We start from the raw sequence: 27,733 nt of genomic DNA on the forward strand, positions 1-27,733 counted from the left end.
GGCCCCGGAGCCGGATGGGAGTTGTAGTCCGCTCCCTTCCCGGGATGTCCCCCTTCAAAAAACTCGCCAGTTTCTGCTTTCATTTTATTCGTATCGTTCCAGCCACCTGGGAGACAGGTATGTGAGGCAGGAATGGTCACACCCATTTGGCCGATGGACACACTGAGACTTGGGAAGGACAGAATGCATTGAGAGGCCGAGGATGAGGGACCCTTAGCTAAACCCTGCAGTGGGGCTGAGCCGGCGACTTCCCCATAGGCTCTGTGTGTGTGTGTGTGTGTGTGTGTGTGTGTACGTTTATTAAAGCCGGCGACTGGGGAACAAGGAAGGGCTTAGCACAGAAGCAGCAACAGGAAGGCCCAGCAGGGCTGCTCGGCTCACTGAGAAGCCAGCGAAAAGGGAACCTTGGGGCCAGGTTCGGGGAGTTAGTAAGAGACAAGCTGCCGCTGGCCATTGCTGCCCTGAGGGCAAGTCTCCGGGGTCCCTTAGAGTTTAGGAGATGCCCGCCTGTGGGGGGAGGGGAGGGAGAGCAGGCCGCCACAGGCTCTCAAGGCCCGGGGTGGAGCAGGGCCTTCGGCCGGCCTGGAACTTAAAGGCCAAGGAGAAGTCCGAACGGGGCTGGCGGAGATCCGGGGAGGGAGGGGGTGGCTTATCCAGCGGTGGTTCTGATTTCTGCCCAGCTGTCTCCAGCTGGGCTGGACCAGAAACCACAGGACTGTGGGTCTGTCCAAGAGGAGGGATCGAAGGGTGGGGTTTTCAGCGGCTTTAGATAACAAATTCTTCTATTAAAAAAGATCTTTGGGGCGGGCTTGCCTCCTCCCTCAGGCGGGGAGACCTTCTGGAGTCTTCTGGGTCAGGTTGCGAGCCTTGAGGGAGGAGGCACTCTGACGTCCTGGGACTGAAGTAAGCATCCCTAGCAGCCCGGGGCTTCCCCACAGGCCTCTCCCATTTGCTCTCCTCCGAGACCTGTCCCTGGGGAACCAAGACAAACAGGCTCTCTCCCCACGCAAGCCAGGTGGGGCAAGGGAGCCAGGATTATTTTTTATTATTATTATTTATTATTATTATTATTACCAAGATTTAAATTTCAATGGCCTGTGTCTTCTGGGAGGGGGGCTGGGATTGTGGGGTTGAGCCCTCCGGGTTCTCACCTGTAGCATTCAGGGCCCTCCTTTTGGGGGCGGGCCCATCGTAGGGTTTGTGTCCTGGGAGGCCACAAGGGGGTGCTAGAGACCAGAGGAGGGCCAGGTGCTCCGAACCGGCCCAAGTTCCCATCTTCTGGGGAGTTACAGGGTAGGGAAAGGCTCCTGGGTGGGAAAACGGACCACTCCTCATTGCCCTTCTTGGACACTCTGATCCCCAAACCCACTCCAACCCAGCCCCCACGGTCAGCAGTCAAGGACCAAGGCGGGGGGAGGGCGGGCCTCTGGGTCCTGTGTGACCTCGGGCAAGTTTCTTAGCTTCTCTGAATGCTGAATTCTCAGGTCCCTCCCTGAGCCTTCATACTCCGTCCCACGTAGAACAGCAGAGGGGAGAGAGACAAACACTGGGGCAGTCCATCTGGGACTTGATTCTATCGGTCCTGTATTCCTTTTGTCACACCCTGTTCCAAGCCTGTTTCCTTGTCTGTAAAAGGGGGTTGGCTCCCTGCTCCTTTGCAGCTCAAGGTCAGAAAACCCCTCAAGACTCAGTCTGCACCTGAACCCCTGCTCCAGACCCCACAAGCAGCCAGTCCCCCAGCCCGGCCATCAGAAGCAGCTCCTGCCCTGGGCCCTGCTTTGCCCAGCAGATCTGTTCTCTAATCTTGTGTGAGCCAGACCACCAGGGCTGCACAGGCCTCACCCCAGGGAGCAGGGTCTGCATGTGGCAAAGACCCTGGCCCAGTGAGTCCATGCAGAAGACCTTCCTATCGCCTCCTCATTCACACTCCCTGGTCACTGCTTCCGGGGGCCCACCAGGTGCAGGGGCGCCTGTCCTCCCACACCTCTCCCCCTTCTCAGCCCCTTTGGTATTGAGGTGTTGGCACTAGCGCTAGGGAGCCCTGGGGATAGCAGATCATGGTAATTACATCTTCATTCCTGTGGTCCTTAGTATTTCAAAGCTAAGATCTGCTATCTTCACAAGGGCCCTCCCATAACAGATTAATACCTTGAGGCTGGGGAGGTGGGTGGTGCCAGCCTTGAGCTTCTCCTGGTTCCAGGCCGAGGCTAGTGCCTGGCAGCAGAAGGGCAGCCTGTGGCCCCAGATGCTGAGGACAGGGGACAGGAAAGGCCAGAGGGCGGTGGACTTGATGTAGGCCTCTGGGAAGGGCCTTGATGATGAGAAAAAGAAACTGTCAGGCCCTGTCTGGTGTGCTCAGAGTGTTGGCCCATGTACCAAAAGGTCGAGGGTTCAATTCCCGGTGAAGGGCACGTACCTGGGTTGGAGGCCTGATCCTTGGCCCTGCTCAGGAGAGAGCGGGAGGCAACCAATCAAAGTGTCTCACATGGATGTTTCTCTCTCCCCTTCCCTCCCTCTCTTCTACTCTCTAAAAATCAATGGAAAATATATCCTCCGGTATATTTCTGAGGCGAGCAGAAAGAAAATGGTGGTTCACATAAGGGGGCTGCCACAGAGGGGGGGTGAAGCCCAGGGCAGGGGAGTGGCCGGGAACCCAGGCCTTCTGAACCCCAGAGCATAGGTCCCTGAGCCTGGGAGTGGCTCAGACACAGGCAGCCTCGGAGTCTGTCCCAGCCACCTCTTGGGCCTCCTGAGCGGCCTATGGCTCCCTTCAGTGGCTGAGGGCGAGCCTCTCCCAGCCCTGCCTCAGGAAGCCACGCTCAGCAGATGGGCCTGCAGGGCCACTTGCATTGGCCCGCTGCCCTGGCCCTGGGCCCCACAGGAAGCACAGTGCCCCACCCCTGCCCCAGAGACCCAGGGACCACAGGGAGGCTGGCTGGGGGTCAGACTGTTGACCAGGCGTGTGGCCGTGGGCAAGTCGTTTCCCCTCTCTCTGGGCTGCTGTCTGTTCACAGTGGAGAACTGCCCCAGCTCAGGTGTGAGGGGCAAGCGGTACACGGGGTGGCCACCCGTGGTCGCGGGTCTGTCTAGGACGGTGGTTCTCAACCTTCCTCATGCCGCGACCCTTTCATACAGCTCCTCATGTTGTGGTGACCCCCAACCATAAAATTATTTTCATTGCTACTTATAGCTGTAATTTTGCTACTGTTATGAATCGTCATGTAAATATCTGATATGGAGGATGTATTTTCATTGTTACAAATTGAACATAATGAAAGCATAGTGATTAATCACAAAAACAATATGTAATTATATATGTGTTTTCCAATGGTCTTAGGCGACTCCTGTGAAAGGGTCGTTCGACCCCAAAGGGGTCGCGACCCACAGGTTGAGAACCGCTGGTCTAGGAAGCGTGTGGTTGGAGGGTGGGAGCTGCATTGCCGCTCAGGCTCCACGTTTTATCTAAACGTGTGTCTCTGCGGGGGAGAGGCTGATGGAAATGGTGATGCTGAGGGTCCCCACTCCCCAAGCTAGTCCTTGGCAGCCCTGCACTCCTCCTCCCCCGCCCACCCCAGCACACCAGGGTGTGTCCTTTGAAAGTCCAAAGCTCCAAATGGGTGGACAGATGGTGATTTCATCATCCTGGCTTTTCTTCCAAAAACCTTCTGTGCTGCTCCAACACACCATAGGGGCTCCCACGCTCCACGGAGGCTGCAGGCCATGTGGTTTTATAATCAGCAAACCTTCTGGGCGCACAGGAAGCCAGGCCTGAGCCCCATCAGCCACCACCCCTCTGGCCCATGGGCGCCACCGAGTCTGTGAGCTGCTTTAGGGAAGGGTGGGTCCTACCTGCTTTGTTCTGGGAGTTGGGTGGGGCGCTGGGCTCCCTGCACTGACCCTTAAACCGCCCCCCCCCCCCGGCCCCCCAACTGCACTGGGTGCTGAGCAAAAGGTGGCCGCCCTAGGGGCCCTGCCTCTGAAGCAGGAGCTCCTGTTTGCATTTTGCGAGCGAGCGAGGAATCAGGCGCAGGAGGGAAGACGGGTCTCAGGGAGCGAGCGGCGGAGTGGGATCCGACCCCGGCCTGTCTGCCTGAGACCCGCCCTCTGTGTGCTTTGGATGGAGGGGGCAGACTGGTGGCTGGGTGTCCTGACCCTGTCAAGCCTGGTGGCCTTGGGCAAGTTCTGTGACCGCCTCTTTGAGATGAGAACAGGCAAGGGGTCAGCTTCATGGTAACGTTTTTGACGGCAGAAGTGACTGTTTTGACGAGATCTCACATGAAGGGCTCCCGTGTGGGGCCCGGAGCAGTGGGTGCGCCCCCTTGCTTCCTGCATCGTGGGTTCTGAGGTGCCACGTGGGCAGATGGCCCCAAAGGCCTCTCACTGCAGGAGCTCTGGGTGCGGGTAGAATCAGCTCTCCTGTACCCCAGCAGCTCTGAAGGGGGCCTTTCACCCAGGGTCCTGGCCGGCTAGGGAGCTGGGGACAGAGGTGAGGGGCAGATGCTGCCCTCCGAGGGGTGGCCACTCCTCTGTCCACACACTGGCCCCACCTGAACTCCCATCACAGCCCGAGAAGACCCCCAATCTGTAAAACTCAAACCAGGGGCCTGAGCTCCAGGCCAGCAGGGGTGCAGCCACCTGCCCTTGGCCCTTTAAGTCTCAGATCAACCGCCACTTCCTGGAGCAGCCTTAGGGCTTGGCCCTGCCTCCGCGTGCTGGGGAGGGTGCCAAGTGTGGGGTGCGCGGGAGAGCCGAGGTGGCGGGCTCAGTGGAGGGGCAGAGCGGCCAGGCAGCGCTTCTCTCACTCCGCGTGCCCGCTGCACCTCCTGGTGCCCCTGCACACCGAGGGCCGTGCCAAGCCTCCGGGCCCAGCTGCAGTGATAGCATTTAATCTTTCGAATCTTCCCTGTGGGTTTCTCAAATCTGAGTCCGTAGCTATAGAATTGGGGGGGGGGGGGGGAGCTGCAGGCTTTGTTTTTCCTTTGAAAAGGGTACTTTGGATTACAGGCTGGTGGGCTCACACCTGGAGTCGGGCACACCGGGTCTGAATCATCCTATACAGCTGCCCGCCTGAGTCTGGCTGTGCAATGGGGGAAAACACCGACCTCCCACCATGACGGCCAAGGTAACCCCGGTACAAGGCAAACTGCCCGAGTGGTGCCGGGCTGGCGATCAGATACTGGTGGTCAGACCAGACACCCAAGCCGGCTGGCACGCACAACCTGCTGGCAGGACCGTGGGCACCTGTTCACATACTGTCTTTTGCCACTAGTGAGCCTGGCGCGCTCCACCCTGATTACACGTCTGAGGCCTGCATGGTGCATCAGCTCCCAATTTGTCTCCTTCCCTGGGCTGGTACAAGCAGTTCCCGCCCCCCCATCTGAGGCACTGCCGGCCCCACCCTTAGTAATTGTATTTTTGTTGCTGGTCTGAGTACCAGCTTCACTGTATCTCAACCCCCCCCCCCCCGCACCCCCCGGGCCTAGCACAAAGTCCAGTCAACCATCGTCTACTTGATCCCGCCCAGTGCCCAGAGCCCCACGGGCGCCCACCTGTCTGCCCATGTCCAGGGCGGGCCCAGGTTGGAGGAGATGCTGTGAAGATCATACAAGGCAGGTACCTCTCCCCAGCCCCAGGGCAGGCAGCCTAGTTCTGTCATCAGAGATTCTCCCAGCTTCACCCCATCCTCTCCTAAAATAAATCCCTGCTCAGCCCCCACGGAGCACAAGGAAAGGGGTCATCAGCCCTGTCTGCGGGCGTCTATTAAGAGGAGGTGGCTGCCAGAGCTGAGCGTGACTGCGCCTGGGCCCCGCCCTGGCAGGCTTGCCAATCTGTCCCTGCCCTGCCAGTGCCCCAGCAGGCACCGTGGGGCGCAGCCCTGGGAGAGAATGCAGCACCAGAAGCCAGCTTCAGCACAAACTTCTTTAATTCAAGAAAGTCTTGTCTTAGTTGCTTTTCTTCCCACAGGTGAGCGTGGAAAAGCCACTGCATCGGAAACAGTGAATTCTCAACAATGCACCTTCACCCTCATCATCTAATACCGCACGGAATGGTGGGCCGAGGCCGGCTGGACGTAACCAGGCCAGTTCCTGGCCACTGGGACCCAGCGGACGGACGCCTGGAGAGCAGCACTGGGAGGGTGGGCGGGGCTGGAGAGGTCAGAGTGAGGAGTCCCTGAGACCCCCGTGGGAGTGATGGCAGCTGCAGGCCGTGGAGCCAGCCGTATGTCCAGGCCCGGACATACTGCTGCTTAGACAGCCCGACCGAGGCAAAGCCGTGAGGCGGCCTGAGCTGGCCACTCGCTGCCTGTTTATTCTCAGCCTGGGGAAGGGGTTGCTCTAAGGGCATCCCACCTTCCTTTGCTCAAGGGGCTGGGTTATCCCTGGTCTCTGGCCACTAGGCCGGGGCTAGAGCACCAAACCATGCCAAGTTCGTGAGGACCTAGCACCCACCCAAGGGTGGGGCAGGGAGGTGCACCGGAATGTCCAGGGAGTGAGAGGGTGCCACAGAGAACACCTCTGGGGTCCCCGGTGGGGGAGCTCTGCACACACCGTGTCTCATGGCTCCTGGGTAGAGCTGCCCCTGGTTAGAGTGGGAAAGGAGACAAGAATCACAGCTTCTGAACGAGTGGTTGGGAAGTTACTGGAAAACCCAGTCAAGTATAAGAGGTGTTACTTTTACGGAACCAACATTAGCTTATATATCTTCTGGAAGATGTTTTCTTTCACACCCACCCACCCCTCTGATCCCCCAAAGGCAGCTGGGCCTTGCTTCGGTGACGGCCACGCAAGGGGCGGGAGGCTAGGAGAGCAAAGAGCAGGGCTGTGCGCAGGGGGCTGAGAGGTGGCAAAAGGCACAAGAACCGAGTCCGGGACGTGGGGAGGAGGCCACTGGCCCGAAGCTGCTTCACTCAGTTTAGGAATAACCCAGATCCAGCCATTCCTGTCTACACAGGCCCCAGCCCGGCAGCTGCCAGGAGGGGTACGCTGGGAGTGGTTGTGGGCGCTGAGTGCTGCACAGCCAGAGCGGGAGGCAAGGGGGGAGGCCAGCTGTGTGCGTGAAGGCATGGGGCTGTCAGACGGAGGAGGCAAGAAAGAAGGCCGCCTCTAATGTTATATATTAAAAATATCCATAGTTCTTGTGCATAAAATTCCACCATTCACATACGAGTATCACCCTGCCTCCCTGCTGGGCCCAGGAACAGCCTTTGAAAGAAAGATGGTGGTTTTCCTTTTCAAGAGCCGAGGAGACAGCCACTCAGTCTTTATGGACCTTGAGAACCGGCGACCCTCCCCGCCCCCCGTCTCTGCTGGCTGGACGCACGGGGCCGGCTGGTCACTCGAGCCTCCGCTTGGAGGGTGGGATCAGGTGTGGGGGGAGATCGGTGGGCAGCTCATGGCCCTCCAGCTTGACTTTGATGAGGTGGTTGGCCAGGGCAAACTCCTCGTCGTCCAGCAGCCCGTCCTTGTCCACATCGGCCAGCTTCCAGATCTTCCCCAGCACCGTATTGGGCAGCTTGGACTTCACCATCTCCTTCTTGGCGTTGGCGCCCGTGATCTTGCCATTGACGGGCGACAGTGTGTAGAAGATCTCGTCATAGGTGGGCTTGTCCTTGCCTACCACCCACTCGATGTCATCTATGCCTTCCCCGGCCCCCTCGCCGTAGCCGTGCCCGAAGGGCCCATTCATGGTGCCATCGAAGGCACCGCCCTTGACGACCTGCGAGGGCATCTGGGACTCCTCCTGGCGCACCATCACCATCAGCCGGGCGATGTCGTTGGCCAGCATGTCGTCCACTGTGTCCAGCAGCTTGGGCTTCAAGGCCTGGAACTTGGTGAAGTCTTGGCTCTGCAGCAGTTCCTGTGGTGGGCGGGAGGAAGGAGAAGGGTGGGTGGGGCCCTCCCAGGCTCCAGGTGGAATGGGCAAAGCAAGGGTTCCCAAGAGAAAGCGGGTTCCTCATCACAGCCCGAACCACTTCACAGCTCAGGCAACTGGTTAACCCCACTGGGCCCTGGCTCCCCAGTTCGTAAACTGGAAGGTAAAGAGTCCCTTCCGGGCAGGGCTGTGGGGAGAATGAACTGGGATGAGGCCAGAGTGCCTGGCCCTGTCCCCCACCCCCTGAGGACCTGGATCAACTCCTCCAATTCGGGTGGGGGGCTGGTGACTTTCCCAGCTGCTTCCATTTTGGGAGCCCCACCCCACGGAGACCCAGTGCCCGGCCTTCCTCACGCCCCCAGCCTGCTTAGGGTGCGGGCCACCAGACCTGCATCTTGCGGAGGCTCGGGAAGTCGCCAGGGGAGATCTGATGCTCCCGCTCGATCTTGGCGTAGATCTCTCCCAGGTTGTTCACCAGCTCTTTCTTCTTGCTCTCTTTACCGAAGACATTGGGCATCTCCTTCTTGAGGGAGCTGATGATGTAGGCGTGAACCTGTGCGCAGAAGGGGCGGGCGTCAGAGGCTTCCTGGACACCTCGGCAGGGGTGTGGCCTGCGCCGGGGCTGCCCCAGGAAGCGGGGGCTGTGACCCAGGAAGACAAAGGCAGTCCAAAGCCCACGTTCTGCTTCCCGCTGCCTCCCTCCCCCAGGGACCCCTCCACGGGGCAGCAGGGCAGGGCCCCCACCCTCCTGCATGTGCAGACATGTGGACGCTCACATCGAGGTCATAAACTGCACCACGGCCTGAATTATGCTCCACTTCGTCATTACCAAAGCCTTAGGGGTGACTAGGGATTAGGAAAACGCCACAAGCTTTCCCCAGATATCTCAAGCTTTGTCTTTGCTTCGATACCTTGCTTACACATCTGCCAATTCAAGGCGGCACACCTCCATTTCCTCAGATCAGGCTGGTAATGCTGACAACCCTCCAGGGCACCAGCCCTTCAAATCCTCTGCCTTTGCCACGCAGTGTCCAGCCTAGGAGGGCTGCAGCCAGCCCGCCAGCCGGCCACCTTCTCAGACTCCACCCCATTCAATCCCTCCACGGCCTGGCCCTGGCTGTCCTGGGCCAGGAGCCTGGCTGAGAATGGCCCGAGGGAAGCAGGCCTGGCACAAAGAGCCCAGAGCCCAGAGCCCAGAGCCGCACTCCAGGAGAAGGAACAGCAGGTGGGGGAGAGGCTGGAGGCCGGGTTTCCCAGGCAGTGAATCAACGTGCCCTCAGGCCGGGAGATGACAGCCATTTCTGTAAGTGAACAGCAGGAGGAAGTCTGCCCTTCGTTCTGTCCTGGAAGGGAGCTGGTCCGAGCGCGGGCAGCCCTGCCAGGAGAGGGGGGGGCAGGGAGGGAGCCCTTCCCTGTGGCCTCCTCTCCGCTCACTGCCTGTCCTCCTTCAGCCCCGGGTGTCCCTCAGTCCTCTGAGGTCAGGTGCCAAGTATTCAGGTTTTCTCACGGGTTCCTTTCTTAGAACGAGCGACACTCGCCAAGAAGGCTCCAGCAGAGACACAGCTAGGAAAGCGCGCAGCCCTGTGCTCTCCCGCGGGCCTCTGCAACTTGTCTAGGCAGACAGACCACCAGGGGCTCGAGTCCAAATGCTCAGTAGGGCAGACGTGGGCTGAGAACCCATCCCCTAGTGAGCTCCCATGTGCCGGTCCAGCACTCTGGGCAACAGACATGGCCGGTGGCAAAGAATGAGGGTCAGTTCTCATTACTCAGGCCGAAAGCTACCCGACACCAGGCCTCAAGGGAGGGTGGGGTGCCCTGGGCCACGCTGTTCTGTCCACGGCGGAGCCTCAGAACCTCAGGGCTACACATGGGCAGCGGCTCCCTGAGGCAGGAGCAGGCCGGCAGGGCTCTTCTCGGCTCTCCCAGGACAGGCCTGCTGCCCAGCGGGGAAGACCCTTCCTCAGTCCTGACACTCAGGGGCCCAGGGTGCCTGCTTCACAGGCCACAGGACTGCTTTCGCCAAAGCCAACCACCACGCACCGCCTCCCTACCCTCTGCACGCCGCCTGCTCTCCACGGCCCTTTCATCAGAGATCGGGGATGCACAAGGGCCGCTGCAGGCCACCATCGCTGACCAGCCAGCCCAGGGTCTCATGTGCTTGGCCAGACGCTGAGATTCCAACCTCTTGAGCAATTCAGATGCTGCCAGTAGGTGCCAGCAGGCCCCGTGCTTCCGCAGAGGGGCAGGGATGGTTTAATAGGGCCTCTGGAGGCTGAAGCCACCCAGCATTCTCTCTGGGCCCACAGGTTAGAAACCCACCTCTCCATTAGCTTCCTGTCCTGGCTTAAGCATCAGCTCCCACTAGAGGCCCCCCAAGATAGCTCCCCAGTCTGCTTCTGCAGCAGCCTGTGGTCTCCCCAAATTGTGCTTTATATGCTGTAGGCCTTCCCCCCTATGACTGACCAGTGCTACAAGGGTGGGGACCTGCTGTCAGTCCCCACTGTGTCCCCAGCGCCAGCATCTGCCAACTGTATTTCAGTGCTCAAGAGACCTGTGGGCGGAAACCCGTGAGGCCTTAAGCTGCACCTCCACCCACTTCCACTCCCCAGGCTGCTGATGGTACAGTGGGACCTTCCATTTTGAGGTTCACGTGCAGTAAGAATTTCACTTAAAAAAACAGCTGCGCCCACAGGTGCAGAGAGAGGACTGGTTCAGACACAGTGCAATGGGGCTGGGGCTGGGGGTCTGCAGAGATGGGTCCTGGGCAGACCAATCCCCGGGCCCCAGTGGCAGTCCCAGCACAGGAGCCCACCCCGGAGCAGGCATGCCATCCCAGGCCTACCTTGGCCAGCCTTGCCCTCTTGATCAGGTCGTTGAGCTTCCTGAGGGCAGCGTTCCGGGGCAGAGACTGGATGTCCTTGAAGAGGTCCTGCTCCTCGGCCTCGAAGAGCTTGCGGTTGTCGGGGATGAGGAGTGGGTGGGACCAGAAGGAGCCGATGTAGACCCTGACCACCTCGGGAGTGTTGATGATCTTCCCCAGGGACCACATGAGGGCCCCGTACACCCGCATCAGCTGCTGGGTCTCGATCTGGTCGGCCTTGTTCAGCACCACGCGGATCTTGTCCTCGTGGTTCTTGAGGGCCTTGATGACTTCTGAGAACTCGTCGGAGATGTCCAGCTTGTGGGCATCAAAGAGCAGGATGATGCGGTCGACCCGCTCGGCGAACCACTCCAGGACAGCCGCGAAGTCGTACCCTGTGGGAAGAGGAGGGTGAGCTCAGAGGCCCCAAGGGACAGGCGGCTCTGCTGTGGCCTGGTACCTCTCCACCTGGGTCATTTACATTTCCAGAATGTACTCAGCACCCTGAGGGAGTCATCAGGTCTCCCATTTCTGTACCCACCACGGTAGCGCCCTCACCCATGAAGCACCTGGCATTAAGAGACGCTTAGAGCCAGCACCGGTTTGGTTCAGTGGATAGAGCGTCAGCCTGCGGACTGAAAGGTCCCAGGTTCGATTCCGGTCAAGGGCATGTACCTGGGTTGCGGGCATATCCCTAGTAGGAGATGTGCAGGAGGCAGCTGATCGATGTTTCTCTCTCATCGATGTTTCTAACTCTCTATCCCTCTCCCTTCCTCTCTGTAAAAAATCAATAAAATATATTAAAAAAAAAAAGAGAGAGACGCTTAGAAAATAAACAATGCAAAGGAAGTCACCAAGCCCACGTTCTGAAGTGGGTGTGACTACGGCAGGAGTGAGGAGACGACCCCAGCAGCACGGCTCAGCCCTGTGTGGCCAGGACAGACTCGGATGCTGCCAGCCAGGTGCCCTGGCACAACAGTGACAGCGAAAAACAGCGTGAGCACCTGCCAGCTCCCTGTTCTGCAGGAATCTCATGCTTCCCTACAACAGGGGCTGGCAAACTGCAGCTCAGGGTCCAAATCTGGCCGAGCCCCTGCTTCTCCACGTGAGGTTCTACTGGGCTACACCGCCTGCGGCTGCTTTCGTCCACAGCGCGGAGTTCACGGTGTTGCGACAGACCGTAAAGCCTGCAAAGCCAAAAACATGAAGTCTCTGACCCTGACGGAGTTTGCTGACCTCTGCTCCACAGCGAGCTCATGAAGTGACAAACCACTTCCCTCGCTGGGTCTTAAACACTTCCCTAAAGTGAAGGGCTGATCTGACTCGTTTCCACGCCATTCACTGCGGCTCCCACCGACCAGTGGTGCGCGGGCGTCTGTGGCAGAGCGCGCCAACAGAGAGCGCTAACCGGCAGTCTTTCCTTCAGGAACAACTGTCTTATCTCAGCTGGACTCCTCCCAGCCCCGCCAGCTGCCTGACAGCAGAAATGAACAAGGGAGTGTGAGCCGTTTGTCGTTTTGCCTCTCCTGCGCGGGAACGGACATGTGACAACGGGAGCTGGAGCAGCCACTGGGGTTCAGAGCAGAGCTGAGCGCCCAGGACCGCCTTGCTGGGCTGCTGTTTCACAGAAGCTGCCTGATACCTGACTGAAGCCAGTGGATTTGGTGGTTGAATTTGTATCCTATTTTGTAATTACACTTCAAAATGTTTCCATTTCTTTCACTTCCCCCAGAAGAAGGGCAATTGTTTCTCACCTTTTAGGAACCCGAAGGCGAGGTAGGAGAGGTAGATGTGGAAACCAGGACTTCAGAATCTCTGGGAAGGCTGGGCCCCAGCCCCTGCACTGCATTGCCTCTCCGGGTGACTCTGGGCATTTCCTTGTCCCTGGGATCTGTCCCCTCGTTCTCCACCTGCTACTCACGGGCCACCCAGATGGGGGCCGGCCCTCTTAGGAGCCCCCTGTACTTCCCAGAGTGCAGTCAAGCTCCGGAGATTGAGCCAGAGAAGCCACTCCTATGGGGAAGAGCCAGGGACACAAGCCAGCCACACCGATCTCCCCCACTTGGCCCCTCCTCAGTCCCCCCAGCCCCCTGCCAGGTGGGGATTCAGACCTGTGTTTTCTAGACCATGGAACAGAAAAGCTATCCGGCAGAGGAGGAGACCAAGGAAAAGGACAAAGTGTCAAGAAAGGGCCCAGCGCAACCTACAGGGCCACGGGGAGGGCACCCGCTCTAGGAACCTGAGGCCGCGCTCAGGGCCGAGTGCCAGGCCACAGCCCGGCCCTGAGAGGCTGCCGCCTCCACTGGGCCAGAACCCTGGCCCCCTGCCTGGCTGCATAAACACTCTGGGTGCCAGGCCCCCAGGTTCAAGTGTGCTTCGGAGTTGTCTGCAAGCCCGAAGCCACGGCGTTCCCAGCCTCTCCCCGGGCACTCAGAAAACAGGATTTTAAAGAAGACGGTTCTTGCCGAAACCGGTTTGGCTCAGTGGATAGAGCGTCAGCCTGCGGACTGAGAGGTCCCGGGTTCGATTCCGGTCAAGGGCATGTACCTGGGTTGCGGGCACATCCCCGGTGGGGGATGTGCAAGAGGCAGCTGATCGATGTTTCTCTCTCATCGATGTTTCTAACTCTATCTCTCTCCCTTCCTCTCTGTGAAAAATCAATAAAATATATTTTTTTTAAAAAAAAAAGAAGAAGAAGACGGTTCTGGATTCAACCCCCAGCTCCAGCCACTGACTTTGTGACCCTAACTTCTGAGTTACTCATTCTTCGTCTATCAAGTTTAAAAACCAAGTCCTCCTTCTAAGATCATGGGAGGGTCACATGAGGCAATGTGTCGGGCTCCCAGCACAGGCCCAGGCGCTGGAATGACTTCCATGGAGGCGGGGCGAGGGGAGAGGTGACAGGGCCACTGGACACAGGACAAGCAGCCTGGGATTGCATCACGGGTCAAGAACTGTGTGACCAATGTTGGGTCTGGCTCTCAGGCCAGAGGCCAGCTCTCCCCTTGTGGCCAAGACACGGACACCGGAGGAAGCCCCCAAATCCATGGCTTCTGCGCACACATGGCAGCCTCCAGGGCGACGCAGAGTCCGCCCACCCCAGCTGCCAGGAAACAGGATGCTCTAGTCAGAGGCAGCCACTCAGCCGGTTGGGGTTTCTTGATGCGGTGGAGGTGCGGTGGAAGGGCGGGAGGGCATCTAAGCCCCTGCGACTCTGAACCCCCAGGCTGGGCAGGGGAGCAGCCGGCCTTCCGAAGGCCCGGGCAGCTGGAGGCAAAGGGCAGGGCCACCAGCCTCCCATGCTCAGTGTGGCAGGGCATGGAGCAAGTGCCCTCATGGCTGGTTCCAAAGTACAGCCCCTGTGGCCCCAGCTCATTGGGGCCAGAGCGAAGCTGTCTGCAGAAAACCAGAAAGGAAGGCGCAGGCGCGGGCTCAGGAGTCTCAGGGCCTGCCCAGGCCACTCCGCCAGCGCCTTGTATGGCTGGCTCTGCGACCAGCAGGTCAGCGCTGAAAAAGCGATGACTCAGGACTGAACAGAGGCTCCCTCTCAGCAAAAATGAGGCCCAACTTCTCCCCTCGTCAAACTATTTGTCCTCAGACGGACACAAGTTCAAATGACCAGAGTCCCACAGCTGGGGAGGCAGCGATGCCAAAACTAAAGCTTTGGGAACAGGGGCGCCCTGATGGGCTGGGCTCAAGCCCAAGTTAGCTTTGGCCCAGGAGTGAGGACAGCAGTGGGGAGCTGAGGTCACCCCCACACTCCACCCATCGGGGCCTCCCCCTCCCCAACGGTGGGGGGCCAAGAGCACGCTGGGAAAAGGGAAAGGAGGAGGTGATGGAGCGAGGCACCGGAGTCACAGCCTGCAGATCCCTAGCCCCAGCCAGAGCTGGGTGCCCCGGCTACACACCGTCACTCACCAGCACCTCAACGCAGAGCCAACAGAGCTAAGTCCACTTTTCTGCAGGTGAATGACATTTCCTGTTTATTATGGAAAACGCTCGCTTTTGGTGAGAGAGAAGGGAGAGGTCACGGTTCCATTCCTGGTCAGGGCACATGCCTGGGTTTGGGGCTTGACCCCTAGTAGAGGGTGCATAGGAGGCAGCTGAGCAATGATTCGCTCTCATCATTGATGTTTCTCTCTCTCTCCCTTTCTGAAATCAATAAAAATAATCTTTCTAAAAAATGGTTAAGTCTTGCTCTGGCCAGTGTTGCTTAGTGGTCAGAAGATGTCAGGTTAGATCTGTGCGGGAGGCATCTCCCTCTCTCTCCCTCTCCCTCTCCCTCTGCCTCTGCCTCTCCCTAAGAATCCATGGAAAAAATACCCTCAGGTGAGGATGAACAACAACAAAATATGGTTAAGTCTTATGTTGTGCACATTTAACCCCTCCCACCCACACAGTCCTGGGGGTTGGGAGAAGAGAGGGGAAAGGTGGAGACCATCAGGCTGTGTGGACAGGAGGCCCTCACCTTGGCTGGGTTCCTGAGCCTCCTCTGGGTCCCTTCTGCCTTCCAGGATGCCTCCTGAGGGGGGGTGCCTTCCCGACAAGCCATGCTTCCCTCTCCCTACACCAGCACCCAGCACCGAGGTGCAGAGGCAGCAGCTGTGATTGCCGCCTGCTCGCCCTGCTCCAGCACCTCCAGACACAGGCAGTTCCAGCAGCCAGAGGGGAAAAGCTGCTTCATACATTCCTAAAGCTTCTAGAACATGAACAATAGAGGGTTTGTCTCCAATCAACTTCTGTTTCCTGCCATTCAAGCTGTTTGGGCCTGGGTATTTCTTACCATTGCTCTCCATCACACACGTTTCCAACTCGTGCTGGACCAGGAGAGCAAAACAAATATTAAAGAGCTGAGAATCACCCGGCCGGTGTGGCTCAGTGGTTGAACTTTGACCCATGAACCAGTAGGTCACAGTTCAATTCCCGGTCAGGGCATATGCCCAGGTTGCGGGCTCCATCCCCTGTAGGGGGCGTGCAGGAGGCAGCCAATTGATAATATTCTCTCATCACTAATGTTTCTCTCTCCTCTCCCTTCCTCTCTTTGAAATCAGTAAAGTAAAAAAAATTTAAAAAGAAATTCAAATTTGCACTGGACACAAATGTTTATAGCAGCTTTATTCAAAACTGCCCCAACTGGAAATCCAAATACCCTTCACTAGCTGAGTGGATCAAATGATGGTGGGACAGCAGAGCAACAAAGGAGCAAACCACCGACACTCAGCTACGTGAGGCCCGAGAAAGCACAGGCCAAGTGAAAGCAGACACGCCAGACACACACTGAACGATTCCCTCCCGACATTCTGGAAAAGGCAAACCCTCAGGGACAAGTACCAGATCAGTGGGTTGCCTGGGATCAGGAGCGACTACAAGGGGCGCAGGAACTTTCTGGGGTGATGGGAGACTATACGCAGGTCATGGTGGTGGTTTCAAGACAGCTCAGAGGGCTGTGCACCTAAAAAAGGTGAATGTGACTGTGTACAACGGAGACCTCAGTAAACCCGGCCCAGCAGCACAGGACAGGGCCGGCGGGGAGGACAGATGGGCTGTGGAACCAGGCCCCCTTTTGAACCCTGGAGCTCCTACCCAACAACCAGCAGTGCGACCCAGCCAGGCCACGCTCCCCGAGCCTCAGTTCCTTCATCTGTAATGTGAAGATGGCATGTTTCCCCTCACAGCGCTGCTGTGGCATCGAGGGAGCGCCTGGCACACTGTAAGCTCTTGGTAAATGTTTGCTAGTATTGACTCACAGGATTTGTACTTTGGACTCAAGAAGCTTAGGTTCTAATGGGTGTGTAGGCAACGACCGCTCTAATGCATGAAGAATGCCTCGTACCCCAAATATAAACTGAACATTTGCAGGCGCTCGGGCCAGCTGCTACCCGGCCCGCCGCCGAGCTGGCAGCCTCGGAACAGGTGCCGAGCGCCGGCACCAGCTGGTACCGCTCCTCCGTAGGCAGAGCCGGCAGCATTCCCTTCCAGGGCTTGGGCCCAAAGCTGCCTGGCTGGACAGGGTGGGGGCAGCGGAGAGAGGAAGGCTTCAGGAGGGAGCTGCCAAGGGGCCGAGCACCCGGGAGACCTGGAATCTGGGAAATCCCGCTGAGTCAGTGCTTCCCCACCCTCCAGCTCAAGATGCTATTCAGAAAAACGTCTTCCCCATCAGAGTCTGGGAAGTCCTGGATTTCCCAGTGCCTTTCTTTTCAATCAGCTGACATCTGTAGGACACTCAGCTGTGCCCTGGGCACCGGGGCAAGAAGTCCATGGAGAAATGCCTGCGACCCGGACAAGAACCGAGGCCGTACATTGTCCTCTCACTGGAGTGGCTCCTGAGGGTGCAGCTTCTGTGCGGCTCTGACCCCGAAAGTACTGACCTGGGCCTGGAACCTTCAGTCATTAGCTGTGCTTGTGGGCGCTGGGCAGCCAGGAGCACGCAGCACTCCAGCCTTACAAGGGGCGTTTGGGAAGCTCCATGGAGCATTCTATGGCTGAAAAGCCCCGGTGAAACTCTGGCCGGGAGGGCTTTTAGGGCTGGGGCATCTGAGGAGGTGGTCAGCGCGAGGGTCAGCGTGAGGGACGGCTCAGGGATGAGGGCTCCAGCTCTGGCCTGAGGAGGCAGAGCCTGACTATGAAGGAGCAGGCCGGCTCCTGGTCTTAGACAGACCCTGGGAACCAGGGACAGTGAGCGGAGGGCAGGTGAGAGCCCAGGGGACAGGCAGCCATGGTCAGGCTCCTAGGACTGGTGCAGGGAACAGGGAAGGAAGATGCCAGCACGGGACTACAGGTCCACTCTGGTCTCAGGCTGGCCGAGACGCGCCGTAGGAGAGCTCAGAGCGCTGCACTGTGATGACCGAAGAGGGTCAGACTTGTCTGATCCAAGCTCTCGGGGCTCCTTCACCCCAGTGCAGCGTGAGCACATCTCCTGCTGGGTTCCAATCCTCGCCCCACACGCGAGCCTGTGTGTCATCTTGGGCTCATTACTCAACTTGCTAAGCCTCTGTTTCCTCCTCTAGAGAGCGGCAGCTTCCTCTTGGGGGCAGCTGCTGTGACAATACGTGAAGTGGGTTCACGGGGCACAGAGCCAGGCACCAGGCCAGCCGGCTCCGGCCTCCTGATCCGAGTCTGAGCACGTCACTGCTGCCACACCTGCCACAGGGAAAACAGACTCACAGGTCCGCGCAGCTCAGCCACACGGCACACTGGCTGGGACTCCCACCTGAGGGGGCCTCCCCCGCTGCTACCAAGGACCCTGGGGCGACTGTGCAGGCACCCAGCAGCCGGGAAGCCCAGGGGACCAGCCAGCCGGCCCGACGCCCTCTGGGACGCCTCGTCTGTCGCACAGGCAGCAGTCCCGAGTGAACCCTGCGTCCGCAGGTCACCTTTTCGGCTGACACAGGAGAGCGTTATCTACCAAGTCACTCAGAATATTAGCCCAACAGGGAAGTGGGCCTGCAGGCCCTACCTTACCCTCCGACAGTATCTCCTGCACACAGTAGGGACCACGGGGGCAAGTCAGGAGGGACCAGGCCGCAGGGCGGGAAATGGAAGCGGGTGTAATGAGCAGCTCTAATGCACACACAACTTCCAGAAGGATGTTCTGTTTCCAGGGAGGGAGGCTGGCGAAGCAGACGCCCATGCTGCTTGCCCGGGAACGGGGCTTCTGCTGGCTCTGTCTTTCTGAGAGGGAAACACCTGCTTTCCACGCAGCAGCAAAGGGAACAGAGGCGGCGGCCGGGAAGCCTGGACACACTGCCCTGTCTGACCTCCCTGCCGGACCAGGCGACATGGGACCTTTGCAGTAACTGACGGGTGGGGCCTCAAAGAGAAACCCACTCCCTCTCCATCCACCAGTGGCCACCACGCCGGGACCCACACACAGCACATCTAAGAGCCCCGCAGGACGGCCTTTCTCCTGCTGAGAACATGCTGACACCAAAATGTTCCACAGCCAATTCTAACTCAGTAACTTCTAGTGAAACACTTTAACCCGAGACCTCTAGGGTTACAAAGGGAAAGAAATGGCAAAATCAGTTTGATGTCTCACTACTTCACAGCAGGAAAACCCTTCTCTTATCAGAACAATGCACTCACCTTTTTAAAAAATTTTTAAAAATTGCTTTGAGGGGGAGGAAGAGCAATTTTTGTTATTCCACTAGTTTATGCTTTCATTGGTTGATTCTTGTATGTGCCCTGATGGTGACTGAACCCGACATCTTGGAATGTCACGATGACATTCTAACCAACTGAGCACCCAGCCAGGGCCCTGTGCTTCTCATTAAGCCACCCGCCTTCCTGTCCATGATGGGTGGGAAGGCCTGTGGCTGCCCAGGGACCCAGAGGGGCCAACACCCTACACCTGCAGAAGAACAGCAGGGCCCACAGGTGGAGCCGGGGGAAAGCTAATGGAGCCCGTCTCCTGCTGGCTTCCTCTCCCAGCATCTGCCCTCTGCACGCAACTTGAGGGCCAGGGCTGCCTTGCCCACCGCGTGCTCCCCTGCCCCCAGTCAAATACACTCTGTGTGACTGCTCTGGGGAGAGAAGGGGAGGCAGGGCCGGCAACAGCCTAGCAGACAGGATCTGGGTGCCTAACGTGGCAAGACATACGCTCCCAACCTCTCTGCCGGCTGAGCTCTAAAAAGCTGAAGTGTCAAAGCCAGCCAGCAGGGGACTTCCCAGCACTGGCGGAAAGAGCTTTTTCTGAGTTCCCTTTTCCGTGACAACAGGGGCCACAGAACCCTAAATCCTTTCCCTAAGTATCTTCACTCCCAGCTCTGAAGGTCACACTGAGGGCTGCATTCTGGGAAGATAAGCCGCTTTTTGTGAGCTACTGTTCTTTATGCACAGATATACACAACTGGCCTCGGGCTGGGAGCACGGTGGACGCCCAGAGGAGGCCCCAGTCAGAAGCCCCTCCTCCGGGTCATTAAAAAGAAAGCTCTATACAGGTTCAAAGAAAGGCCCTCTAGGACAGCTCAACCCTGGAGGGAGATTGAGAATAAATCCCCTTTGTGGGACTCTTCCTTTAAGAGTAACTGATTCAGCTTTTCTGGCCTTATTTTGGCAAATGTCAAGGCTTAGGCACTTTCTTAAAACCACATGCTGACCTGACAAGCTCAGGGGAGGCCTGCATGGCAGTCGTGCAAACTCAGAGACCTAAAGTAACCACAAAGGATGGTCTGAAATTAAACTTTAAAAGCAGTTATGGTGGGCAGTTACGTCCTGGGCCGGTGTCTTCACTCACAAGGTCAACCTTTACCTTAACGGAGCCTGTCTGTCCTTTTGCATCTATGATAACACACCCTTGAAATGCCTGGGTAACTTGTAACTTCCCTTTTTCTGGAGCCCCTGGGGCACAACCTAATGTGCTGGGCGCCAGGACAGATACCACAAATCCCTTTATTATCATGTTAACTGATCCTGCACCCACCTAAGTATGTGTCCATCATTTTACTTTTTATCCAATCCCAGGGGTTTCCCTGCTTTGCTTTATCCCTCCTCCTTAATCTATCACCAATGGATTTCATGTAACCCTCCTACGTCCCTTCTTTGATTGCAATGTATAAATACAAATGTAACCCGCCATTCTCCAGAGCATTATCTCAATTTGTTGAGGTTCTACTTCCCGGTATATGTGGACAGTTAGGCTCAAATAAACTCACAAAAATTCTTTACAGGTTTCAATGGATTTTTTTTTTTTTTACGTTAACAGCAGGTTGGAACAATAACAGCAATAGGAGAAAACTGGCCCTGGCCTCTTAAAGGGGCCCCTAAATCTGCTCCTTGAACCCCTAGGATGTCATTATCCTTGGGTGGAGAACCTAAAAGCTTAAGACAGATCTAGAGACAGAGCTAGAGCAGGTCAGTAAGCTCTGATGCAATCCTATAGGCAGGGGACACAGGCCTGGAAAGGAAGAGAAGCAAGGTTTGCCAGCACCAATGACTGGGCCCCACATTCTGGGGTGATGGGAGACTATATGTACAGATCTAACCTGACATCCTCTGACCTTTACAGCAGACACACACGACCCCCCAAATCTCAGGCTGCTGGCTTCAGTGCTGAGCAGGTGTTTCCCTCTCAGTGCTCATCAATGCTGGGCAGCCCAGAGGGAAAGGGTGCAGGAAAAACCTGCAAGTTGATGGTTAAACAAACTTCCCTTGTCCTCAACAACCCCTCTCTGAGATTGTCCTCCTTCCATTTTCAATTTGCAGCTGCAGGCTCCCCTCCTGGCCTGCCAGATATCATCTGCCTGCCCTCATGCACCTCTAGGCCCCAAGCTCCCCTCCCTTCTACAAAAGGGGGGCGGCGGGGAGAGACAGCAGAAACAGAGCCCAGTTCAGGAGCATCCTGAACCAGATCTTCAGAAAAGCTTGGCAAAATCGAACCAGGAGCTTACAAAACTGAATGGGTCTGGTGCACTCAGACTCAGCACAAACAACGCCCAGGGAGACTGCAGACATTTAAACACATTTCCGCTAGCCCCTCAACATTTAGCCAATTCCTGCCAGTCTCCTCTTGGTAGCCTGCTAGAGTCCAACTGCTTTCCCACGGGCCTGCAGGACTCACTGGGAATGCATATGGTGTTGGGAGGCAAAGCTTTGAAACACAAACTAAGGTGAGTGAGCCCAGCCAGGCCAGCGGGCTCAGTGGTTGAGCATCGACCTATGAGCCAGGTCACGGTTCAATTCCCAGTCAGGGCACGTGCCCGGGTTATGGGCTCAATCCCCAGTGTCGGTGTGCAGGAGGAAGCAGGTCAATGATTCTCTCTCATCACTGATGTTTTTAACCCTCTCTCCCTTCCTCTCTGAAATCAATAAAAATGTAAAAAAAAAAAAAAGTGAGTGAGCCCAAAGAGCCAGGGGCTGGCTCATTCACAGTCAGCAATGCTGGCTGAAATACCTTGGAGCCCAGATACTAAGCAATTTCCTATGACCTCACAGCCAGCCTGAGGCCCCAGCTCCAGTCCTGTCTTCCTTCCCAGCATGCCCCAGGGGCCGGAAAGCACGAAAGCCACGTGCTGGCTGTGGTTTCACCGGCTGGCTCTTGTAACTTCAGCAAAGGAGCCAAGGAAGGAAGGAGCGCCTTGGCTAGGCGAACTGTGGACACAGGGGCGCATGGGAAATGGGCTCTCCCTTGGGCTGGGACAGCCCTCAAGGGCAGCACCTGGTCTGCATCGCAGACATCAGATGGGGGAAGCCCGACCACCAGAGGTGCCCTGGGCTGTGTCGGTCTGTTTACCTCTGCTGATGCGCTGTTTCTCCCCGGACAGGATCCCGGGCGTGTCGATGATGCTTATGCTATCCAAGACCGGGTTGGGCAGCTGGGCGCACATGAACCTGCACGAGCAAGAGCCAGAAGAGCGAGGTCAGGGCTCAGTCATCGCCGCTCTAGAGGGCACAGCGGTGCTTTCGGTGCTCCCTCGCCACCTCCGCTTCCTTCCCAGGAACAAGAAACTTAAAGGTTTTCTATCAGCTTAGTGGCCAGGGGTGGCCAGCAGGCTGCCCGTGGTCTCCTAACGGATATCCAACCAGCAGGCTCAGACTGACCCACACCAGCACGTCCCTCACATTTAGCTTCCCCCCCAGTTCAAGAGTTCAGCACTCAAGTTGCTGACATGTTAGCATGAGCGTAGGTCACCATTCAACCACTGGCTACACTTCTTTTTAAAAAATGTTTTAATTTATTTATTTTGTTAATCCTCACCAGAGGACATCTTTTCTATTGATTTTTTTCTAGAGAGTGAAGGGAGGGGTAGAGACAGAAAGGGAGAATATATTGATGTGAAAGAGACACATGGATTGGTTCCCTCTTTTTTTTAAAATATATTTTTATTGATTTTTTACAGAGAGGAAGGGAGACGGATAAAGAGCTAGAAACATCGATGAGAGAGAAACATCGATCAGCTGCCTCCTGCACACCCCCTACTGGGGATGTGCCCACAACCAAGGTACATGCCCTTGACCACTATCAAACCTGGGACCCTTCAGTCCGCAGGCCGAAGCTCTAACCACTGACTCAAACCGGTTAGGGTGGATTGGTTCCCTCTTGCATGAGCCCTGACCGGGGGCCAGGAATTGAGCCTGCAATGGAGATATATGCCCTTGACCAGGAATTGAACCCGCAACCCTTCAGTCCAAGGGCCACGCTCTAACCACTGAACAAACTGGCCAGGACTGGTTTTTATTGATTTTAAGAGAGAGGAAGGGAGAAACATCATGTGAGAAACACTGATTGGCTGCCTCCTGCATGCCCCCTAGTGGGGATTGAGACCATAATCTGGGCATGTGCCCTGACAGGGAATTGAACCAGCAACTCTTTGGTACAGGAGACAATGCTCAACCAACTGAGCCACACTGGCCAGAGCCTACTGGCTACATTTCCACACACCAAAGAGAGTAGGTCCTTTCCTACTGCTGCTGCCTTTCCCAGCCCTTCCCTTCCACCAGCTCCTTGGGAGAAGGGACTGCAGTGGCAGCCAGGGAAAGCTGGAGGACCACACAGGCTGGTGGTGGGCAGGGAAGGAGACATCATTCTCTGAAAGTCAAAGCGTGCAGGAGGCAGCTGATCAATGATTGATGTTTCTATCTCTCCCTCTCTTCCTGTCTGAAATTTAAAAAAAAAAAAATTTAAATAAAAGAATGAAGGCACAGAGAGGCTAGCAACTCATGAGTGAGGACTTAGCTGTGTGTGCCTAAGTTCCCACTGGACTTAGAATAGCAAGGGGCTGTCCCAACTGGAGCAGAGATTCTTGATTAGACACAGAAAAGGCTCCTTTGACAACTTCTCTGGAAAAGGTATTGTGAGCAAAGAAAACACTGACCCGAGGTCTGCAGGACACAGGCTTAAAGCTGCCTTTCCAACAACTGGGAGGAACCTGAGCTGATCAGCTTCCCCTTTTGGCCCCACCCCCTTGGTGACCAGAGGCCCCCAGGCTGAGGGTGAAAGGTACTGCCTGCAAAAACAACAGAGCAAAGCCAGCTGCCCCACAAGGTGAACAAACCTTGGACCTCATCCTCCCCAGGCCAGCAGCAGAGCTGCGTGCTGTAAACCAGCATGTGCCAGACCTGGGGCTCCTGCTGGGGAAGGGAGTCACTGGAGAGAAGAGAAAACTAAAGGATCCGGAGCAAAGCTGGCTCTGGGTAGTCACATGCAAAATGCCTGTAGCCCTGGCCGTTGTGGCTCAGCTGGTTGGGTGCCGTCCAGTGCACTGAAAGGTCACTGGTTCGATTCCTGGTCAGGGCACGGACCCAGGCTTGATCCCTGGTACGGGGTGTGCAGGAGGCGGCTGATGGATGTCCTACTCTGGCATCGATGTTTCTCTTTCTTTCTCTCTCTCTCGAAATCAATTAAAAATCTTAGAGAAATAAAGCCTTGCACATGAGCCTGGCGAGTGCCTTAACATGCTCTGTGGCGGAAGCACCCAGGGGAGCAGGCGGTACAGATGCATCCCATCCCATCTTCTCACCAACAAGAATGCACAGATCTCACTTCACACTACCGGTGGGTGGGAACGTCACACAAGGAGTTTCCACAGGACCATCTTAGGACACCCTGACTGCCCTGCCTCCCTCAGTCAGCTCCATCTGATTTTGGTCTTAGAACAGCCACTTAGGGGGAAAAGACCGGAAAGTCAAGTTCATGACTCAATGGGTCTCTTTAAGAGCCCTGGGAGAGGCTGTGCCAGCCAGAGAATTGCCCCCTTTGTGTGCCCTGCTGGCCAGGAGGCACAGACTGACACAGCTCAGGCCGTGGCTTCAGTGCACACCCATGCCCCCCACCCTCCGCTGTAAGGGCCTTTAGGCAGGGCCATTAGTATTTGGGGACCCTTTGGAGACAAGGTGGTGGCAAGAAGGAAACAAGTGTGGCTGTTGGCTGCTGGGGCACCAGCATCATCCAAGTGCCTGTCTGGGCCCAGCTCTCCCGAACTGCTCTCTGCCAGGTAGAAGCAGCAGCAACAGGCTGCACAAACAGTGCGCCCGGCAGCCACTTGCAGGGTGAGCTCCACAAATCAACCCGGCTCAGGGGCCGAATAGTTTCCTGAGCTGATGAGGTGGGGATTGCCTAGATCAGCGGTCGCCAACCGGTGGTCTGCGGACCACTGGTGGTCCGTGAGGTCCCAAAGGTTGGCGACCACTGGCCTAGATGGCTAAGATCCCTTCTAGCTCCAAAACTTTAGGTTGGCAAATTCAAAAAAGAGGCCATATGCTCTGGTCGGGTAGTTCAATTGGTTAGAGTGTCGTCCCAATACGCACCAAGGTTGTGGTCAAGCACATGTAAGAATCAACCAATGAACGCATGGATATGTGGAACAGCGTATCAATATTTCTCTCTCTCTCTCTCTCTCTCTCTCTCTCTCTCTCAAATCAATGAAAAAAAACAGGCCATATGCCCATTTCTTCTTCCAAAAAAAGGTTTACTATCTCAAGCAGAAGTGGAAACCTAAGGGCAAAAGAGGTAGGTCTAGCTACCCTTCCTTCTAGCTCCCAAAGTTCTGCGTGAACATAGAGACCTAATAATGCCTGGAATTCCCAGCACAGCAGCCAAGTTTTCCACAAGACTGCACCGCGCCCACCAGCTCACAGTCTGAGCCAATCCCTATCTACAGACACAATAATTCTAAAACGCCAGCATCCTCCAGAGAGAGGCTCCAGGCTACGGGCCGCACCTCTTCAGGGGCCCTCCCCAAAGGGCTTGACTCAGCTCAGGCCCTGACACACAAACGCCATCGGCTACAAAACAGGAGGGCAGGCTTACAGGCCTGAAAAGGGCAAAAAGACAACAGCAGCCTGTCTTCTCTGTTAATGGTCGGCTCTGTGACTGGAATAGGCCTGGGCGGCTGGGATTGGGGGCAAGCGGGTCCACCCTGTCCAGTTGGACAGGGTCTGGAAAGGAATGTGATCACACAGGGCGGAGACTGGAAGGCAGCGAGGCTGCGGCCCAGGCCCAGACTGAGCACGGAATGTGGAGTCACTCCTTGAGTGGGAGGCGGCAGAGTGTGAGGTCCCGGGTATGCACCATGGGGATGAGGGGTAAGGATTTTAAGAACGCTGACTAGGGCTCCCAGTTCCTTTACAGAAGAGTGAGTTTGGCCGGGTAGCTCAGTTGGTTAGAGCATCGCCCCCATACACCCAGGTTGCAGGTTCCACCCCCAGTCAGGGCACACGCAAAAATCAACCAATGAATATATAAGTAAGTGGAACAACAAATTGATGTTTCTCTCTCTTTCTAAAAAATTTTTTTTTAAAAGTTAAAAAGAAAATCAATCAATAGTATTTTTTTTTAAAAAAAGTGAGTTTGGCCGTTGCACTCCTTAGAGAGGTCAATGCATTTCACTGGTTGCATCGGGAAGGATAGAATCTTGGAGGACCGATCCCCCTCATCACCGGAAGGCAAGTTTCACCCAGTTAACTGGGAAACTTAACCAAGTAGGTTAAGGAACCTCCTAGTCTAGTGCGTCTGCAGAGGGATTCAGGGTCCAAATCTCATTCCAGGGCTCCCAGGGTCACCACGCGACGCTGCCTCCTGTACCCCCTAAGGCAGCCAGGCCCTGAGAGAGGGGTCCCAGCCCATCGGCCTGGGGTCCCCAACTGAGCCCTGCGGTCCCCAACTGGGCGGGCGCCCAGATCCTCCCTGCCCCACACAAAACCAGCGGCCCGAGGGCAGGCAGCGCAGCACCAGCAAAAGAATGGCTACAAGTTTCACCATATTTTCCACTTAAGAAACAGACGCTTGCGGGAAGGAAGGGGTGGTTTGAATGAGTTAGGTGCGTCCAGCCTGGGGGAAGCATGTGGACACATGGCTAAGCCCCTGGTTCTGAGGGAAGTGGGGCTGGGCTCTGCGGGGATGGGCGGGTGGGTTGGGAACTAAACTGATAACCTAGAAAATTCTGGGAGGTGACAGACCCGGGAGAGGGGGAGCCGCTGATGCCCACCCCTGAGCCACAGGTGGGTTTCCCATGAAGCGGCAGAGGACCCTGTCCCCTGACCCGGCCTGGGGAGTGGTCGCTGAGGGTCTCGCCGGGGCCCTGGAGACAAAGGACGGCGGGGCGGCGGCCGCGGGAGACCCGAGAGCGGGGTCGGGGGGTCGGGGCTCCGGCCGCCCCCCTGCTCCCCAGGGCAGGGGCGAGTACCTGTTGAGGAAGGCGTTGCCGAAGGCATTGAGCTTGCGGAAGGGCCGCCGCGGGTCCACGACGAGCGCGTTACCCGGCACCACGCCCTCGGTGGGGCCGTGCATGACCGCGATGAAGGAGTCGGTCGTGGGCTCGGGCCCGATGCGCATCCCCGGGAAGTCCTGCTCGATCAAGTGCCGGATGAAGGTGGTCTTGCCCGTGCTGTACTGGCCCACGAGCAGCACCATCGGCTTGTTGTCGAAGTCCGCATCCTCCAGCGCCGGCGAGTGGAACTCGTGGAAGCGGTAGTGCTCCTCCAGGGGCAGCAGCTTCTGCGAGTACAGCTGCCGCAGCCCCTCGGCCACCGTCTGGAAGAGCTCAGGCTCCTTCTTGCGCCGAGCGTCCTTGCTGACCCAGCTGAACATGCTGCCGGACACCGGGCGGGCTGCTGCGGGGAGAGCGGCGGCTGGAGCGGGGCGAGGCGCGCAGCCGAGGCGGGGCCCGGCCGGCCGAGGGGCGGAGAGGCGGCCGGGTGGCGGGGCGAGGGGCGGGGAGGGGGCCGCACTGCGCAGGCGCACGTCACAGGCCGCGCAGCGCCCTCTGCAGAGTGTGGCGCGCGCCCCATCCGGCGCCCTTTATAAGGCCGGCCTCGGCGCCGGGGCGTGCGCGCCGCAGGGGGCAGGGAGCTGGGAGCGGGAGGAAGCGCCCGGCCCGCGGACCCCGCGCCACGTCTTTTCTGCCCCCTCTCCCATTGGCCGATTCCAAATCTCGCGAGCGCCGCTGGCCCGACTCCCCGCCCCTCCCGGGTGCCATGGCAACCATACTTGTTTGGCCTCACACTTAGTGGGCGGCTCCCGGAAGTGCTGCGGTGGGAAAGGCGGGAAGCGGGAGTCGGGCGCGA

The 27,733-nt window shown here is 57.3% G+C and overlaps 1 protein-coding gene across 1 annotated transcript; it reads right to left on the minus strand.

The window, feature by feature from the left end:
• Positions 1-7,099: 7,099 nt before the first annotated feature.
• On the minus strand, positions 7,100-27,582 carry EHD1 (EH domain containing 1). Its single transcript, XM_081099183.1, has 5 exons — positions 26,854-27,582; positions 21,963-22,060; positions 10,715-11,127; positions 8,261-8,425; positions 7,100-7,857 (listed from the first exon to the last, which is right to left on the minus strand). Exons 1-5 carry the CDS (start codon positions 27,255-27,257, stop codon positions 7,333-7,335), a joined length of 1,605 nt encoding a protein of 534 aa, XP_080955309.1. The 5' UTR covers positions 27,258-27,582; the 3' UTR covers positions 7,100-7,332.
• Between the last annotated feature and the right edge of the window lie 151 nt (positions 27,583-27,733).

Source organism: Myotis nattereri (assembly GCF_964212035.1).
Source record: "Myotis nattereri genome assembly, chromosome: 9".
Classification (NCBI taxonomy): domain Eukaryota; kingdom Metazoa; phylum Chordata; class Mammalia; order Chiroptera; family Vespertilionidae; genus Myotis; species Myotis nattereri.